Source organism: Lipophrys pholis, assembly GCF_963383615.2.
Source record: "Lipophrys pholis genome assembly, chromosome: 9".
Classification (NCBI taxonomy): domain Eukaryota; kingdom Metazoa; phylum Chordata; class Actinopteri; order Blenniiformes; family Blenniidae; genus Lipophrys; species Lipophrys pholis.
Window position 1 is genome coordinate 10,994,789 of NC_137639.1, and position 20,081 is coordinate 11,014,869.

The 20,081-nt window shown below is 42.6% G+C and overlaps 1 protein-coding gene across 1 annotated transcript in view; it reads left to right on the top strand.

The window, feature by feature from the left end:
* Positions 1–20,081, top strand: part of zfpm2a (zinc finger protein, FOG family member 2a) — a 125,446-nt gene that overhangs the window by 64,343 nt on the left and 41,022 nt on the right. The window contains exon 5 of the mRNA XM_080470852.1: positions 12,957–13,068. Within this exon, the coding sequence (XP_080326978.1) occupies positions 12,957–13,068 (112 nt within the window). The remainder of the gene's footprint in view (positions 1–12,956; positions 13,069–20,081) is intronic.

A 20,081-nucleotide genomic window follows, 5' to 3' on the forward strand; every position in this document is an offset into this window, starting at 1 on the left:
TCCCAATGCTAATTACCGGGGCTTAGTCAAGGTGCAACTGTAATGAGGCTGGATTCAATAGAATTCTGCTTTTTATGTGTTTTGAGAGCCTTTTAGTGCAAATTACTCTGCCATTGAGATGCATAAGGCTTGTTTAATGCCAGATTAAGATCTGTGGGCTTGTTTATATCTTGTTTTTCATCCTGATATCAATTTGTATTAGCTCGATTCGCAGATCCACTCCAATAATAGGCGTTTTGTACAAGGGACATATTACAAAAGCAAAGATTTGAGCATTTCCAGCTCACAAGGACATGATAAAAGTCAATAAGCACTATAGGCTATTTAAGTACAACAATTTACTTTTAGCACTGTTACAGTATTTCCCTTGAGTCATACATCATGAGAAACATTATGACAGTGTGTTATAATTTGCCAATACGTAAGCTTAGAGGGACATTTAATTTTTTTGTTTTTTTTGAACCTGTACAAGATTAAAGTGACCTTATGGAAACAGCTCGTAGGGAGGAAATTATATAACGCCATTTGCTTAACATACAACGTGAAGCATTGATTAGTAGTTTTTCAGCAGTCTTTGAAAAAAAATTTGGGTGGTGTGTGTGTGTGTGCGCTTGCGTGTGTGTGTGAGTGTGTGTGCAATGCGTCTCCAGCGTGTGTTTTGGGCCGGGGTGTTTGTGGATGTGCGAGTGTGTGGGAGGGCATGAGCGCATCAGTGTGCAGACTGCGCCGCTTTTGGCTGTGAACAGAGAGCTTTAGCTTGTAGACTACAGAGGAGCGAAAATGTCAAGATACTGTCCTAATTTTCACCTGGGACAGAGCGAGAGGCAGAGGCTGTCAACCGATGGAGTGCGATTATAGTGTAATTTAGTACACGGGTAGGAATATGGGACTGTGCGACCCAAAAAAAGAAAAAAATGCTCCAGAAATTATTCAGCCCATCACTCAAGCCATTTATCTCAGCCCCTTTTTTTGCCCACCCTCTCCCTCCAATATGTTTATTGTTAGCTACCCCTAAACTTTAACAAGTGGTGGCGGATTTTTCTGTTTCAGAAATTATATTTTTCTTCTTGTCATTGCTTCATTAATCAAGAGGAGGCATTCTGAAAAATGTTTTGTTTTGGAGGCTGCAATCTATTTTGTGTGTGTGTGTGTTGTAGTTAATCTGCGCCCGTGGCAGGTTTCCCCTCCGAAACGCAGCGCTAAGCAGCGGTATCGCAGGCCTATTGTTGTAGCCTCTGTCATAGCAAGGAGAGCCTGATGCAGGCCTGGGCTCGCCTGATAAGGAAAAGAGGATTCAACATGGCTGGAAAGGAGAATCAGTGGGACTTGAGAGTGGAGTACGGATGGGGCAGATGCGCTCGCACACGCACACTCGCACACACACACACACACACACACACGCACACACACACACACACACACACAACACAAAACACACACGTACGTATATACAGAGTCACACAAACATAGTGAAAGATACACACATGTTGTGCACACATAGAGTCACACATGAGCCGACACACACACACACAAATCATCGCCATCATCACACTGGCACATGCCCAGGCAATTATTTACAGTAACATCCAATTACATATGCAAGAAGGCACCCCAGGATAGGACCTCTCTGTAGCATAGCGGCTAAATCGCGCACACACACACATATGCACAGCATCAACTATGCATGCATGCAATCAAACAAACCAATAAACTAAAGAAGAAGAAGAAAAAGAAAAAAAAGAAGTCGGAAAATGTTGAACTCTTCCATTAATGTGTGCATTTAAAGGTGGCCCGGGCTTTCTATCTGAAAGTCACACTGTCTTGGATATGGTTTGAAAACGCCCCACATTATCAGGACTAACAGGATTTGAATTTCTGTGTTGGACACACAAATAATTTTGGCACAATGAATGTGGCTTCATCTAATGAAATAATGGGCCCAAATTTTAGGCGGAGAACCAATTTGTGATTGCATGCATCAATTATTTCTTGGGTTTTAACCAATATCTGGGCTGGGGTCTCTTCAGATGGGTAAAATGGTAATTATCTGGACTGCTTTCCAGCAGCTCAATGTCATCCATATATTTATCGATGGCATTATCAATGGTTTTCATGTTCACACATGAAAAGGAGAAAATGGCCAAGCTCGTTCTATTGAAGTAGTCCTTTAAATCTGGGCTTTTTAACACAGATCAACATGACATTGATGTCCGCCTGCGAGTCAGATGTGGACTGGGTTTTCAGGCTGTGGCAAAAGAAACACACGGCCATTGTTTTTTTTTTTTTTTTACCCCGTTGTTATTTATGTTTTTCCAAGCCTGCACTTTCAAAGTTTCTGTGTGCATGGCTGGAACTCATTGCCGCCCACAGCGCCATGCATTAGCCGTGAAGCACTCAGTCAGTCAGCTAGTCAGAGCTATTATGGCCACAGCTGAGCTCCACTGTTTGAGAGATAATACATGGTTGACTTGATCTACAAGTGAACCTGACATTTTGCTGTCCTTACATCACAACACAACTACCCAAACTGATATGGCAGGTCCCCTGATAAGCAGAGCAGGACTCACTGATTTGCTTTGTGCTCACTTTAATGGCTGCATGCTTTCCTCAAACATGCCAAAGATACACCGACTTCATCAGAACGCGCTCAAACAAAGATGCTGAGCATTTCCGGCAAAATTCATTCATAGTTTTATCACGGACGTCTCACACACACACACACACACACACACACACACACACACACACACACACACACACACACACACACACACACACACACACACACACACCTTTTTGAATCTGTAATATTTATAAATCTGAGTCCTAATCTTTTTTTCCATAATGTCCACTCACATCAATTTAAATGCAACTTATCTATTATCGCTTCAAAATTTCATTCGACATTTTATTACATTTTCTGTTTATCTATAATTAAAATACTGACTTTCACACAATGAAAGTCCTGCACTGTAGTTGACTTTTTTTTTTTTTTAAGGAAATTATTTTAATACCGTTTGAAAACATGTTTAATTAATCCATTGTCATTACTTTACGTTTTGTGTGTAAATAGGTTAAAATATAATTAAGAATGCAACCTTACAAATACAAAACACCAAGCGATATCATAAATATATGACACATTTTCACATATTTTTCATATTCAAAAGACAAAACACAGTCCACAAAGGGGGATGAAAAAATACAAAATGTCAAAAGTTGCCCTAGTGTCCATCTGTGGACACTAACCCTTGTACAGCTTGTGGATCAGATGGAGAAGTGCAGTGTAAAAACACAGACGGGATGAACTTGACACACAGCATGTTGACCGAAAGGAAACAGAAGTATGGTTTGTCTACGGATGGTAATGACATTATCTGTAATTCAGACTGGCCATTTACAAAACTGATCACTATAATCTGTGTTGCATGTTCAACGGAAAACTGAATTATTATCATGAACCAAATATTTGATAGTTAAACTTCCTTCGTTCGGTTTCCACTTTTTTCATGAAACGAAAACTTATAAAGATGGAGCTACAGTATTAAAAAGTACCATAGTCTCTGTAGTGATTTGCCTCCGTCCTTACAGATGCACCAGATGTGTCCGTTCTGCTGCCGTTGTAATGGGTAGACAGGCAGCTGTCATCCTCCAGCAGTCTGTTCAGGCGCTGTGCAGCCGCAGCAGAGCAGCAGCCAGTGACGTCTGGAAGCCCCAATGAGGCTTCAGGTCTTTGGGGGGGCCTCTCTTTACACCCGCAGGGCTCAGCAAGGGTGAGCCGGGTGTCTTCTCCCGCCTCAAAGCTCTCTGGGTGTTTGCCGTCTTCCTGTGGCTCATCAGGGAGACCCCATGCACCCTCTCTCTATCTCTTATCTCCATGCATATGGTTTCTGTACGTTGTAAATACACACAAACAGCTTGATATGGCATTAAGATGCATGAACAACTGTTCCATGTGGGACAGCACAAGTCATACACTGTCACTTATTTATCTCCAGAGCTCTCTCTTTTTTTTCTTTTTTTTTTTGGAATGACTGCTTGTGGTAGATTTGGAAAGATGCTTCTTCACCTTTGATATAACCCGTTTAAAAGGAGCCCACAAATACGCAGTATTTACAGAATGTAACAGGCGACAGTCGTCAAGCTCAGAAGTCCCTGGCTTCACACGTATCGGCCTGTTTTACAGTACGCAATATGTCTTCCCAAATGAATGACTATCCAACACTTCAATACACAACAGACCTTTATTGCAGCAAAGGCGCAAAAGGAAGAACAAGATGGAAGACGGAAGAAAAGGAAGAAAAAGTGAAACAAAGTTGAGCGGTGCCAGCTGCTTTGCCATCTGTCACTGTCATGGCTCTAACTTGTGATATGTTGAAACAACTTTCCTGAAAAGCGCTCAAGATAATCCTCCATTTCTTACCCGCTACAAGCCCCAGATAGAGGGAGTTCAGAAAAGGGGGTTGGTGGCTGACCAATCTCTTCAAATGTTGATTGTGAGAATAAACTGCTGTCTTGATCATCACTTTTCAGGGGAAGCTGGAGTTTTAGCTCATGTTTAGAAGATAAGGAACTTTACACGTCCAACTTCCTTTGTTTGTGTAGTTTTTTTTCTCGACACACATTCACGTTATTATTTTGTTGTCAGTACTTCATTACAAAATGTGCACAGTAAAATAAGCAACTAATTTATTTAAAAGCTTTTTTTTTTATATATATATGAATGAAATATAAATAAAATATAAATTAGAATTCATGTAGTGGAAGTCATAATAATAGTCATAATAAAAAGTCATAATAATAACAAAGCTGTTGATTAAAATATATGTTTAACGAGTGAAATTAAGAAGTTATTTTGTATGATTTTAATTTTATTTACCTGTTGCTAAACTCCTAACAAAAAAAAATAAATCTCCAAAATCCTACTCCACTCTGGTCGAGTTCTGCCCACACAGGAATTGTCATTCTTAAAATAACCACAGAAGAAAAAATACTTGTTTTCCTCTACCCTTTTCCTCTTGGTCACATTGGCAATGGGAGAGAAGAAACACACATGCTCTGCTTGCTTCACCTCCTTCAGAGAAAGAAGGACGGCCACCCTACAGGGAGTCAAACCCCTGCTGGTAGACCTTGATAAGTCCTCGCTGCCCCCTGTCCTGGCCTTAGCCCTCTGATCCTCAGCCTAGTTGGCTCGGAGCCTGCCATAGACAAAGCCCTGTCAAAAACACTCCGAGTGAATGAACAACCAAGCAGAAAAATTCCTGTCTTCTGAACAAAAAAAAAAAAAAAGAAAGAAAACAACAAAAAAAGGTTAGCATTGAAGATAAGAAAGCTGATAGGTGCTGAAGGAGATGAAGGTCTGGACAGTGTCCATTCCCTCCCCGGTGGTCCCGCTCTGCCTCTTTAGATAGACGTGTATGAGGCTGTCAAAGCGGGAATATTATACCACGGGGTCGTCGGCAAACTAATTGGGTAACAAAGACCATTTCCAGCTCGGGAAACCCATCTTTTAACAGTCCGCGTGCTGAGACTCTGATAAGAGAGTTCACGTCTAATGCATTTAGTGAGGGGCAAGTTCACCATCTTTATCTTATTTACTTAACTTGGTGTAAATATTGTTGGTCTTTTACAGTGGATTTAACAGGCCCCTATTTCTCTGAAGTGCAAGCAGGGATCAAACTATTGAAGAGTGCAGCAGCATGGAGACGATCAGGTGGTATGCAAATTGCACGCACCTTTGTACCTTTGGTTATTGCATTCGTCATCAGAACAAAATTATATTCCAGCTGCACGTTTTCTATGTTTTCCTTTTATTTATAATCTGCAGTGATTTTCCAGTGCATCTGTTTTAATAATTATTCAGTGTGCTTTGGATATGGTGGGAGCTCAGTTTATGAACCAGGAGGCGATATAGGCTGCACCGACCGAACGAGCCTCCTGAAATATAAAAGTCACTTATGGTAGATGCCATTCTAATGCATCGTGAAATTTATTACTCTACCAGAGAAGAGAGACGAGTTCAAAAGAATATTAAAATCCAATACCTAAAGGGGCACGGAGGTTTATCTAAAGTCAGGGGCTTTATTCAAGCATCATGCCTACTATTTTATTGTTTGTCTTTATTTACTGCCTCCGACTGATCCTAGTCTTCCACGTGTGGTTATGAGAGCGGGGATTTCTCGTGACCCTCATTGACTGATTGACTCCCGACTTCCCTTTTTCTTCCCCCTTTGAAGAAATCCCTGCCATCCGCATGTTTATTCCCAACAGAAAAAGAGTGGATCTGTCCAGAGAATATGCCACCTGCCACCTTGACCCCCAGGGGCCATGGTAATATCCATACAGGTGAACATTACTGGCTCCGGGTTCCCTATTATGTTCCCTCACACTGCTTCTTGCTGCTCGGGGAGTCAGACCTAACTTACATGCAAAAGATCAAACAAGTCCTTCCCAATTGAATTCAAATGGGAAATTTTGGGGAGTAATTCAAACAGTGAGTAGTGAAGCGACAGGGCTGTTCTGTCCCCCTGACCAAAGCCAAACACAAGAAGTACATGACTGAGTGTGTGTGTGAGTGAGAGTGTGTGTGAGTGTGTGTGTGCACTCTACCTTCAAGACATGATTATTTCCCTGGAGCACATGCATTACAAATGCAGCTTTCTGTTGTTTACAACTTCAAATAGTTCCCAGGACATATACACATTATACATAGTTACAGCAGTACACACATTTTCACTTGTGAAGTTGAATTAAACATCCGCCACTACAAAGTAAGTTGTAGTTTAATGCTGAAGGGCTGGAGAAAGGAGGGGGGGGGACAGGTTGGAGAGAGACGATTACATGTACAATATGTGTTGAGTGCAAGTGACAAACGAATGACAAAGGAAGGAAGAAGAGAGATTAGAGCGAGGATAGGAGACGGGGGGGGGGGGGTAACTAATAGAAAATGAAGAAGAAGGTAAGGAAGGCATATGATAGGGACAGAAAGAAAATGGAAGGAGAAGAAAGAACGGGAGAGAACTCAGGGGTGGAAAAAAAAAGGGGGTTGCTTGTCTTGAGGGCAGGTACAGCTTACACTAAACTGTTTGGCTTTAGAGTTGGAGCACCTCAATGTGCCTGAAGGTCTTGAAGAATGGAGAATGGAAAGAGCCCCCCCCCGACCCCTCCTTCTGACTATATTCTTCACTCCTCCTCTTTCTGATTTAGCAAGCAGCCGAGAGACAAAATAGCGTGTAGATGTACTATTTATAATTTTGTCTTGCCTCCTGATGAACATCCTCAGCAGCCAAACGTTTGCTTCCTTTTTTCATGTCTATTAAAAAAAAAAAAAAAAAAAAAGCAACAGAACATAGAGTAAACATGCAATGCCCACCATCGTCAATATGAATACAACCACTGCGAGCATTTCAATGGAGTGAAATAAGTCATAGCTAATGCAGCACATGAACTTTGATGCTTACAGTCCAGTCAGCAGGATAAAAGGTGATTTAAATGAGAAAATATTTATTCCCCCCATAGCGGCGCCATGATAGCGGCAGCCAAATAAAGGCACATGCGCACAGTGATGGGTGGCCCTTTAAAGATTCTGGGAACAGCAGTGACTCTCTCAATTTAATCGATTTTCAAAATGAAAAGTCAATTTAACAAAGTTGAAAAGAGAAAGATGGGCTAAGGGAAGAAAAAAAGCATTCTCTTGCACTCAAGCAGTAAACTAACCGCCGCACAGAGCAGGCAGAGATTTCAGCTGAATTATCTCCCACCTCACATTTGCTCTTAGGCAAGCAGTTTAAAAGCCAAGCGATTGAGCCAGTGATCCAATTTGAAATGCAGAAATGATTAGAGCAGCTTGCCTCATTTCATATCGAAATTCTCTGATTTATGACAGGGCACCAGCCAAGATCTATCTCTAAAGGGAATTAGTGTGCAATTCCTGCATATTTCTGTTATTTAGTCTCCCAATAGCAGATGCTATAGCCTTAGAGAGAGGGAGAGGAGATGAAGGAGGGGGGAGGAATGAAAGCAGTATGTAGGTATCTTTTCATTTCAGCAGATGTAACCATGGCCATTTAGAAGAGGAGAAAATGACACAAAAGCAGACTTGAGAGATGGAGGTATTTCCCACTTTATGTACTATGTTGACAGTGAATCATATTTCAGATTGCAATAAAAAAAAAGCATCTAACTAAGCATATACACAGCTTTTTTCCCTTTTTCTTTTTTTTTTTTTGCAAGTAGGATAGTAGTGGGAGAAGACAGACTGTAAGGTTGGGCATTTTTTATTCAACAAAAAAAAAAAAAAAAAAAGGCCCTTGCAACCCATCCATCCTTGAGGCTAAGAAAATATTAATACGCAGAGCGATAACGAGGGCTAGAGGAAAATCTCCCTTAATGAAATTTCCAGTTGACCACATGCAATTTGTTTCATCGCAGTGAACAACTAATTGCAATGGACGTTATCAAGGTGTGAGTGTGCTGTCTGCTGTAAACTGACTGGTAAAACAGGTACAAATCCTTTATCCTCACTCCCATGTTAGAAACAGAGAACATATAAACTTGACATAACCCATACATAAGCTTGTTTTCTCTCCTTTTCCTCATATATACACAGCTAGTACCGTCTGGTGAAGGGACATGGTGCTTTACAATGATTTGAGGCGTGTTGTCGGGTCAACAGTGGTCAAATGTAATGTGGGGATGAGAAATAGTAATGCCTCTTTAGGTTATTCAAGTGAAGCAGGGGAGTAATATTGGAATTTGACTGAGAAATAAAGGGCATTATTCAAAAGATGTCTCAGCTGACGTGACGGCGATGTTCCGACTGGTGTTTTTCTTTCGAAATGGCACTACTTCCTCACCGAGTGGGCGTTAAAAGCTGAATGTATAAAGCCAGTGAACGTCTTGAGATATTCAGACGGAGCGGTTTTGATCTCTCAGTTGTCTAAATCCTGCAGCTGTGGGATCAAGACGGATACAGTGCCAGTCAGTGACCTTGGTGGAGGAGGGGGTTGAGGGGTGTGGGGAGGGTGGTGTGGGTGGGGTGGGGGTGGGGGGGCAATGAGGAAAATAATCATTCCCACCAAGGTTCGTATCGATTTCACCTGCCCCGACCATGAAGCGGGTTAAGAGTAGCCAGTGGTGGTGAAATGGTCAGCGGTGATATCATTAGCTTGTTGTTTACACAGGGAAGCAGGGAGTTAGAAGGAGGCTGAGTGTCACAAGCCACTTTCTTCTTCACCTCCTTCAGCTGATCAGAGGATCATGGTATCAAGGAGGGATTAGTAGCGACTTGGGATTTGTGTGATTGGTTAATTTATTGCGGTGATGGCAGGTCTTTCATCTATGGCAACATTTAATCAGCGCAGCCACAGAGGCTATTACAGGTTAGCTCCTTTCTGGAGTCAGTCCGGCTGTGCCATCAGCTCTATCACAATTCCCCTGAAATTTCCAAATTATCTGGAACAGGCTTTAGCTTCTCAGTAATAAAAATTAGAACAGATTCCTGATAGAAGCTTTTGCTCACACAGGGCCAATTATAAATAGTACAGCCATGCCTAGGAAGAGGGAAAAGGGGAAGAGGGGAGAAAAATCCAAGTCTGAGAGATGTGCGCGGAACTTATCGTTCAGCCCCTGCGCCGCTCTGATCCAAATCCGTGTGGCTGAAAATTTATATTAGATTTTATCACAGAGGCCTAAGTCTAGAAAAATCAATGAAGGTTATCTTTTATGTTGCAGCAACTTGTGGAAATATTGATTTTCATTTTATAGCGAATTTGGAGCATCAGTTTGTAATCACTTCCTCGCTGACTACACTGTTTTGGTCACTGTATCTCTTACACGAGAAACGGTAACAGAGCTCAGAGGAAAGGGGAAAAAAAAAAATAAAAATACCGGGAGAGTATTGAAACCACTGGAGTGAAGGCAGAGGGTGGATAAACCATAACACAGTACACAGAGAGTAATGCTGGGGAGGGTTACAGGCTCTGACAGGGATGATAGTCTGGAAACTGATATTAAAGACGGTATCTATATAAACATAACAAGTATTTACCGGTTTTAAAACATATATTTTGAGTTGGCATTACTAAAGCTATGGAATGGGCTCGTTATACATGTGATGAAAAATATTAAACGGGTTAAACGTTCAGCATTTTATTTAAATTGAGATTATCCCCAATACATGAATATTCCCATTTTTTTGAAAAATGTTGCTGACATACTAAATCATCCAATAGGGGTCAGCACATTTTCTAAATTCCTCTTGATGTGCTGTTTTGGACAGGAACAAGCTTTCATACGTCATATCCCCCCCGGTTGTGCGACTGGTTTCCAGACGGGGAGTTTGTTTCTGTAAAAGCCGGTTCATCATACCCCCCCCCCCGCTTCTGGGAAATTGTAATTTTCTGCCTGTCAATCTGCATTTCTTCTGGCCTCGGCCACTTAGGCCAACTGATCCAGTTGTACAAATGTTTTCATTTGCATTTGCAGGCGCTCCTCGCCGCGGTGACGCCGCCTTGTCTTAATCCCAAATATGTTGTGTGTGTGTGTGTGTGTGTGTGTGTGTGTGTGTGTGTGTGTGTGTGTGTGTGTGTGTGTGTGTGTGTGTGTGTGTGTGTGTGTGTGTGTGTGTGTGTGTGCATGCGTGCTTGCGTGCTTGCGGTTGCTCTCGTACATTTCTTTGTCTTTGTGACGGCTGGTACATGCAGCATGCTTACAAAGCACATATTGTCACTATGGATGTTTTATGTAAATCTGCAGTGAGGGAGACTGTGATGGGTTGTTGCTGCTCCATTTCCAACAACAACAACAAAAATATATAGGAAGACGAGGACAATTGGCAATGTAATCTGAATTTGAAAAGTTTCACAGCAGCAAATAAGGGACCGGTCTGACGGCGTGCGTGTGTATGTGTGCGAGTGTGATTTCTAACGGTGAGACAATGTCTCGTTAATGTGATATTTTGTCTCTGTTGGCTACATTAAGAGCAGCTGGAATATCATGAATTCCCAGAGGCACAGAGGGATGGCAGAGAGGCCCTCTCGCAGCTGAATAAGAGATGGCTCCAGTCTGGAGATCTGAGAAAGGGTTAATCTGATTCCCATTTTAGATAGTCGTCCCTAGCAACAATCGGCCGGTCTGCTCTGCTCCTTTGACAGGGGTGTGAGATTTTCAGGTTAGCCAGATAGAAGACTTTATTGTGAGGCTAATTTGAAATGTGAAATCGCAGATGACTTAAATTACAGAGGTCCCCTCTCTCTCATCTGCTGCCAGGACAGGATAAGAAGATGCCAGGAGAAGGAATAAGAATATCAACATACACAATTTACTGTCGGTGTTTGATCAGTTTGGCAGACCAGTTTGCCAATGTGGAATGAGCTATATATATTATACATAAAGAGGCTGTCTTTGTTCAATATCAGTATAATTTTTTGTCTTAATCCTGCAGACAGAATCTGAAAAGATGCATATCAACTCTGGGAGATGTATTTGCTATTTGTAAATAATGGACTTTCTCAAAAAGAAAAGGGAAAAAAAAATAAAAATCCATGTCCTCCAGCCTCTGACTAGATGGAGTTCATGGAAAGAGAAATGGGCGGCTGGCGGAGGAGGAGGAGGAAGAGGATGAGGAGGAGGGGGGCACAGTGCCGGAGCACAGTGCTCATCTCTTGTGCATATCTGTGCCAATTCAGACCTTTAACATGCTCAAGTGACATTTGCATTTATCCTTGAAGGTTGTTGCCTTTTGCGGGGGAGAAATAAGTGAAAAGCACGGCAGAGGACTGGTATTTTTTTTTTTCTTCTATTTTTTCTTTTTCCCCGTTGCATTAGGCAGATGGACAGTGTCCTGTCACTGGCTGCCTCAGATGGAAAAAGAAGTCGAGATTGTCGAGATTGCTACCCCAGCCCATTTTCTTTTAGCTAAACTATTTCTGTAACATCCTTAATGAAGGAGGGTGGCCCCGGGTTCACAAGTGATAGCCTTAAAACCCTGACATGTTGCCTTTGAGTGATACGCCACTGTACCCAGCAGCCTGAGATGTTGCTTCAGCGTACACACAACATCTCCAGTGAACCATTTCCAAAGTAAAAGGAAAAAAGAAACACCAAAATAAAACAACAAAATCATATGAGGATAAACAGCAGGCCAATCTGGTGACAATTCCCCCTTGTGAGCCTATTACAGAGGGTGTTTCTCTATCTTACTCTTTTTTTTTTTTTTTTTTTTCTTTTGTGGGAATAAAACTCCACGTTTGACCTCTGACCGAGAAGAAAAATGACCTTACACATTCGGAATAATTTTTCCGGCATATTATAAAAACCCTAACCTCAATCGCCCTTTGAAATGGATACTGATTCTTTAAATTCTTCCCTGCTTGTTTCAGGAAATAGTGAGATCCTGGCGATAGCGCAGCACAATGTGCCCAAAGTTCACTGCAGAACACTCGCTTCCTTCTCTCTGAAAGTCACCATCCTTTTTCCCCCCTATTCTTTCTTCCTTTTCTTTTTATGATTCCCAGACACCTGAGATGTTCTTGTTAATCTGGGGGATCTGATGCTGGATCACTGGGTTCAGTCCTCAGTGATAATTCCTCTGTTTTGTTTTTTTTTTTGTGGTTTTTTTTGATACAATGCAGCCTATTCGTCGTCACTCCATCCACCACTACCAACTTCGTCTGTTGCCACACACACACACACACACACACACACACACACACACACACACACACACACACACACACACACACACGCACACACACACTGCACGGAATTTTAAATCTCGTAAGTAGTGTACAATAAAAAAGGATTGGGGTGGACTCGAGTTGCATGCTGTATAGTTTCTGAAATTGTCTCTTTATGGCCATTCAGAGCGGCAGAAGAGCGTAACTCAGTGGTTATTAATGTTTCTTTAATCACCAAAATAAGCAAATGATTAGTGTTTGTTATCTGTCCTCGACCAGAAGACGAAGAGCACGGTCCCGGTTGTGCTGAGCGCCGGCCCCAGGTGGCTGCTGGATGTGACTTGGCAGGGAGCGGAAGACAACAAAAACAACTGTGTGGTGTACAGCAAAGGTAAGCAAGCAGCGCCGGCATCCTGTTATCTCTCCGCAGCGCAACACACCACGCCACAAACCTCCATCCACTCCTCTCCTGCCACTCTGCCTCCCTCCCTCTCGCGCTCTGTCTTTCTTTTACTTTTTCTCTTCTCTTTCTTGCTCTCCTCACTTCTCAAAGTCACAAACGCACACAAAACGATTGCGTCCACTTCTGCCGCAAGGACACACAAAAAAGACACGCGTGCGCCCACTCCCATATCTGTTTCTCTCATCCAAAGTGTAATTTATATCACTAAAACTCTGATTAGGAACTGAGAAACATCACTTGACACACAAAGTTAATGGTCTTTAGATTTCACAAGGTAATTAATGCTCTTTTTTTTTTTTTTCTTTTCTTTTATACTAAGTGAATCCCTATCTCAAGGTAGATAGCAAGAAAAGCATGAGTGGAGATGGGTTCGCCACTTTGCTTCGTTTGTTCTCTTGCTAATTCAGCGAAGCTCAAGTTGTACGTATTTAATAAATCAGCGGTGTTCCCTGACAAGAAGCAGATTTACGTGGAGAAAATATATAGATACATATATCTGTCGGGGAATCCACGTTGTTTATTCAGAAGTGATCCTGGAAGCACAGAAACTCAATATAACCCTCCTGTCATGAAGATAAACTCCTCAATCTGCAGCATTGTGTCCAGCGAACCCCTCATTAAAAGCGGCCTGACGCAGAGTTGGGGGGGGGGGGGGGGGGGGGGGGTTTGTTGCACACGGTATGGGAAGATGCTCAGACTGTACACAGCACTGACACGACACTCCGAGGCTTCACTTCTCATGAAAGCAGCCAGGCTTCAGCTGCGATAATTGGGTCTTGACGGGTGTTAACCAAAGACACACAGCGAAAAAATAAATACGTAAATAAAGATGTGTGTTTGGATTCCAAAGGGTGAAGGAAAGGGGCTCTATTTATCACTTTTCAGAAATGATTACCCCGTGACAATACCCCCAAAGCTGAAATGGAGCTTCTTCTCCCTCAAAGTGAATAAGTGGCAGGAGTGGGATTTGCAACCCGGATTTTCAGTCTCCCAATTCTCATCTACTAATCACTAGACTGCACTGGGGAGTTATCCTCTTAACCGGCTACTTAACTTTGTGCTCTTTATCACCAAATCATTAAAGTTTTGATAAGCTGTTAAAGAAGATTATGTACTTCTTTAAAATCTTCTAATCTTTTTGCTCAGAGACTGACTGTATGAAACAAAAAAAAAAAAAAGGGGGCAATAACAGGATTTCTCCCTGAAGTCTGCACAGTTTCCCTCTTCATACATGTATCCCGCAGATAGCATCGCGCGCGCTGCACCAGGCGAGCGTCACCACCTCAGCCTTGTCTTGCAGGCGGTCCCCTTTGTTTGTCACTTCCAGCTTGACCTTATTAAATTAAACACAATAACATCTCCAGACGAGCCCTTGTGAGAGTTGTTCTGCGTTGTACTGTATAAGTTCATTACTCTAAATCCGCCGCGAGAATCAGCAGCACGCTTGCCAGCTGATAATAAACGATAACAGAGGGGATGTCGGTTGCAAAGAATTAATTTAAATCTCCGAGTAAAAGTTAAGTGTCTCTTGTAACCTCAGTGAGCCAGTCAGGAAATGATCATTTCATTAATTAATGTCATTTATTCTCAACTTTGCTCCCGATGAAAGTGACTTTGATACGAACGTGACAATGGATGTCAAAGTTGTGATACAGAAGAGATGCAAACATTTGCGGGTGTGTAATTCCATACTTGACTCCAACAGCTTTGGAGGAACTTTTTGCCAAAGAGCTTTGGATAAATTGGTTGGGTGTCCATTTCTTTGGGCTTTCTCACACAAAAATTGTTCCACACTTTGCTCTCGGCAACTTTTTTTTTTTTTTTCCCTCCATGTGGACTTGGGAGTAAGTTCAGAAAGTGGTGAAGCGTTTGATGCTGTTCAGCCATTTGACTCCTGCGTCCAGACTGTGACTCGATTTATGCCGCTTATTCTTCTTCATCGCCTTCTTTTAAAAATATTCCAATCTGTGTGTGTGTGTGTGTGTGAGTAAGAGTGAGCATGAGTGTGTGTGTGTGTGTGTGGACCCTCTGGAGGTGACATTGAAATTGAGTGCCGGCGTCCCGAAAATGTCAAATCTTTGTCAAATTCAATACCGAGTTTGGTCTGTTTCGTGGTGGTTTTGAAGCCTTGCTTGGATTGTGTCTATCGAATCGACGCTGGTGTGGATCGACTGAAGGGAGGGAGAAAAAAAAAAAAAAAAAGACGCTTCTCAGAGTCCGACGGGAACTTTCTTCCCACCTCGAGAAGCTGAGGCCCAGATTGTTTATATCTTCACCTCTGTGCTGTTTTCCCTCTGTCGGCTGCTTCATTGCTCCCTGAGATGCGTTATTTATGGAAAACAGTGAATATCTCAATACACAGTATGCTTGCGGAATATGTTTTGGCTCACGTTTCACTGGTCTCGGCTTTCTTTATGGCTGCCTGCAAAGATAGTAGCAGTTCACTTTGGATGCTTGCCAGTGTGAATCTATGGGGGAGTATCTCTAAGTAAGGACTGGTGATTGGTTTGAGTGGCTGTAGCTTAGTGTTGGGCGTTCTGTCCTCTGATTTCTGCATTACATTTTGTGCAGCCGCTCATCCCCTATCCCCCTAAAAACTTGTCGGGAAGTAGGGGTGGAAATATGTGCCGGGAGAGAGAGGACAGGATTCAGCAAAATGACTCCTCTGAGAGTTGTATCCCTGCAATGTGTTATGTATAATACATGCACTGGAGTGTGTAACAAGCAGCAGAGTGGTGGAGCCGGGGCCCCCCACAGGCTGCTCCTGGTCATCTGCACCACCACAAGCAAAGCCTATAGTGTCAAATATAAATTTGTACCCCCTATTTTGGGGCTCCTACATATATATGTTGTCTTCCAGAATGAAAAAGTGAAAGACCACGAATAAGGCTTGAGTCGCTTGTCTCAAATTAGGATTCACCGAAGCCGGTTTAATGAATATAAATTCTTCTTGGAGTTCTGTTGCTTAAAAAATGAAAAGCGACGCGGGCCCTGAAGTGGAAGTAGGAAAAGTGCAATATCTATTTTTCCCAGGCTGTCAGCATGGCCCTGTTTGTTTTACATTAAACTCCCAGGAAGAGCCTTAGCAGCCAGCCATTACTAAAACTCTCAACTCTACCACTGCGCTAACTCATTATCGAGAAATCCACCTGGAACTCCCACAATGCTCTCCTCCACACTCCGACAGTTTCTTTGAACCGCTGAAGTTATAGAAACAGGCAGCAAGTCTGCAGAGTAATTATATGTTACAGTAACACCGGGGACCGAGAGAGGGAGAGAGAGAGGGAGAGAGAGAGAGAGAGTGAGAGAGAGAGACCGAGCCCAGTGGAGACTTTTTTGCACAGATAAACAACAGATTGATAAACAATGCAGCTGGAAAGTAGGAGAGGTTTAACAGAGAAAACAAATTCGGCCACATTTTGATTTTTTTTCCCCAGTTGAATATGTTACCAATGGGAAACTCAAATGCTGCAAACCTGCCTGATTGGAAGAATTATGGCTGCTGCTCAAGAGAACCGGTGGGACCGAATGAGACACGCTTTTGCCATCCCACAGATTTGTAAAACGTAAAGGTTGTTTTTGTATTTCTCCTATTGTAAACGAGTCCCGAGGGGAAATAAAAAACGAAAAAATTACAAAAAACAATGCCTGTTTCGCAGAAACCTTTTGACCTCTCTATCCTCAACCTCCAGTCCATCAGTAGGTAATGAGAAACAATATCCTTCAGCTTTTGGAAGAAAAACAAGCGGGGCTCTATTGCTTTAAGCATTCGGTTTGGGACTATTTTCCACAGCGTATTGATACTCATTTAGTGTTTAGCTCCAAGAGCGTGTGCATAGGATTCAAAGTGAGCTACAGAGCACATGTTCATGGTGATAAGGCCAAAACATTTCTTTTTTTTCCCATAGTTTTCTTAACAACAGTGAAAGACTATAACAGGATTTCAAAACAGAGAAAAACGTGTTAGCGCTATCGTAATTTGTTGTTTTTGAAATTTGTGCTGCACTTGTTATCACTGAGAAAAATATCAAATGTCAGGAGCCTGTTATTTGACGCACAATCTGATTTTAACACTTGTTACATTTGCTTTACTTGATCATATTTACAGAGGAAGTTTTTGAATACAGTCTCTTACTCCCCCTCTCCGAGGCACCTCTCGACCGCTATTGAAATCAGACTTACTGTTAAAAAAAAAAATACATTCATTGAACTAAAATACAATATACGGCTCAATTCATTCTCAGTGCTCGCCCTCATTGTGCTTTCCCCATTGTTACCTTGATATCTGACTCTATTGAAACTATACACATTCAATGTGACCACATTATGTGGCATTATTCAGAGGTCACCTAAACTTTTCAACTGTAAGCCTCTTAAGCCAGACCACATTCAGATACAGCATGTCCAATAGCTCTCCAGAGCAACTTAGCCCATTGTTCGTGCCGAAATTGACCAATGTAACTAGGCCGTTTTACATAAGCCCGGACAGTGCAGAATTAGCTAACTCTCTGTGTCTTTGTATTATTTCATATTCTCTAAGTCCTCACAATCAGATCCTTTTTGTGCCTTCATTTGCTCTTTCCACTGATCCGGAGCTGTAGACCTCTGAGGCATGTGATGAACTGGCATGACCTGCCAGATGTAGTATCTGTCTGACTTTTTTTTTTTTTTTTTTTTTTAAATAAAACCAGTTCTTCAACGTCCTGTGCAAAGATATTTTGCAGGATTTGTTCCATGAGTAGAGAAGCTCCCTGTGCTGCTCCCTGCCAGCGAGCAAACAGCAGAGGAGTAGAGGACTCTCACAGTTCAAAATTTAATTGTTCATTTCAACCCTCCTCTTTTAAAATGACTGCGGCGAATAGGAGGTGCAAAGGGTTATTATCTGTTATCTGGAAACATAGCGAAATAGTGTGACTGAATAATAACTAAACAACTGACACAATGTAAAAATTTCATTATCAGTGTATTAAAACAAAATTGTACCCTAAAGGAGTCCCCACCACAGCTCCGAGCAGCCGACTAATTATGTTTAATTAAAAGACAACAGAGATCAACAGAATCGTTTTCATTAGGAAATTATTAATGATTCCACTGCAACAATAATTGATTGCACTGAGCCACGCGATAACTCGGTACGGTCAGGCTGTAGTGAGCCGGGTGGAGAGGAGCTGCCGGTTTAGGCATTTGGCAGCTGTTGAGGAGCATGTTGTTGTAGCAGAAGCTTCCACGTTAGCAATTTGAGGTGAAGTTACAAGGCTGGCTTTATGAAGAGGAGGAGGAGGAGGAAGGGGGAGGGGGAGAGTGTGTGGTGGGCTAAGGACAGCAAAATCCTAATTGTGTGGCAATCTGAGAAGACTTAACCATCCCACACATGCATTTGGGAGGCATCCATGCACATACAAGCACATGTCAGCGCCCATGACTAAGATGAAAACACACGCTCTTATTATTCCCCCTTGTCTCTGTATACAAACACGCTCAGGAGGGCGTTTTCCTAATTTTTTTCTTTTCCTTTCCGTCTCACTTGTAAGCATGCAAACTACATGAGCTCTCGCGCATGTACACACACATACACATAGAAACATACACACACACACACTCTCTTTGCTGGCGCTCCATTCAGAGCCATGTGAAAGACGTCAGCTCCAGACGCTTCCTCCGACAGCCTTTTATGTGCATTGTTCTCCCGCCGCGCAGGCAGTTTCCCTGTGCTAGACAGTATAGCACGCAGGCACCAGACACCACACTGTGCCACGGCACCCACATTCACTCGCAAACACACACACACACACACACACACACACACACACGCACAGACCAAACGCCATTACCGAAAATTCGCATAATAGCTGCTGACACATATATGTCCATCTGCATTCAGTGGAGACTAAGCCTTGAGACAAAAACAACAATACAGGGGTAGAATGCAAAAAGCAGTGATGGGCACTGATGAGGGAGCAGATTGTTCCTTTCATATATCGCTGTTTAACATTTTGTCGCTGCCCATTTTTGAGTATGTGCTTGGTGATTGGTGTTGCGTGTGCCCGCCTGTGAGTATAGCCGGTCGTCCTTGTATCAATGCCATGGAGGGTGTCGGGCTAATGAGCGTGGGCTGTCCTTAGAGCAGGAGGGTTTGGGTTGTGCCATTCACTCTGCATATTTAAATGCCTTGTAGAGCTTAAGTAGGCCCACTTTTCCATGTCAGGGCAGCGTTCAATCCTGCTGCGACCATTAATTATGATACCATTGTGCTCCAGTGTGGCTAATAAGAGTGATGTATTGCACCCTCGTGGCATTATAATCATCTGAGTGAAGTACCTGGACTGCACTGAGCTCGCTTTAAGCACCGCGCTTAAAAAAAAGAAGAAAAAATAGAGGAGTGAAGGGGAAGCTGCTGCTTCCCTTCCTCTCAGTCTCCACCGCTGGCTACATCGGTTATTGCTCCGACATGAGAGCGTGTCACAGATTTAACTTGTGTATAATTGTATAATCAATGGGAGAAATGCTTTGGTATTGATCATTCAGGAGGCCTGATTGTGAGGCTGGGAGGGGAGACACACACACACACACGCACACACACACACACACACACACACACACACACACACACACACACACACACACACACACACACACACACACACACACACACACACACACACACACACACACACACACACACACACACAGTCGCTTGTCCTCAAAAAGCCGCAAATCCATGAGCACCAAGATCTCAGGTGTCATTTTTTAAAATGTTTTTTCAGCCTCTTTCATTCGTGCACTTGTCTTCTCGCTAACTGTAGAAGGCTAATATGAGCTGTCTGCGTTGCTTCTCCTAATGCTTCTGCACACAAAACTGGTTAAGTGGATTTTAAGGAGCCGCTTCTTAATATTTAGAGCATGTCTCCTCGGTATTGGATGTGTTCAATACAGATGGCTAA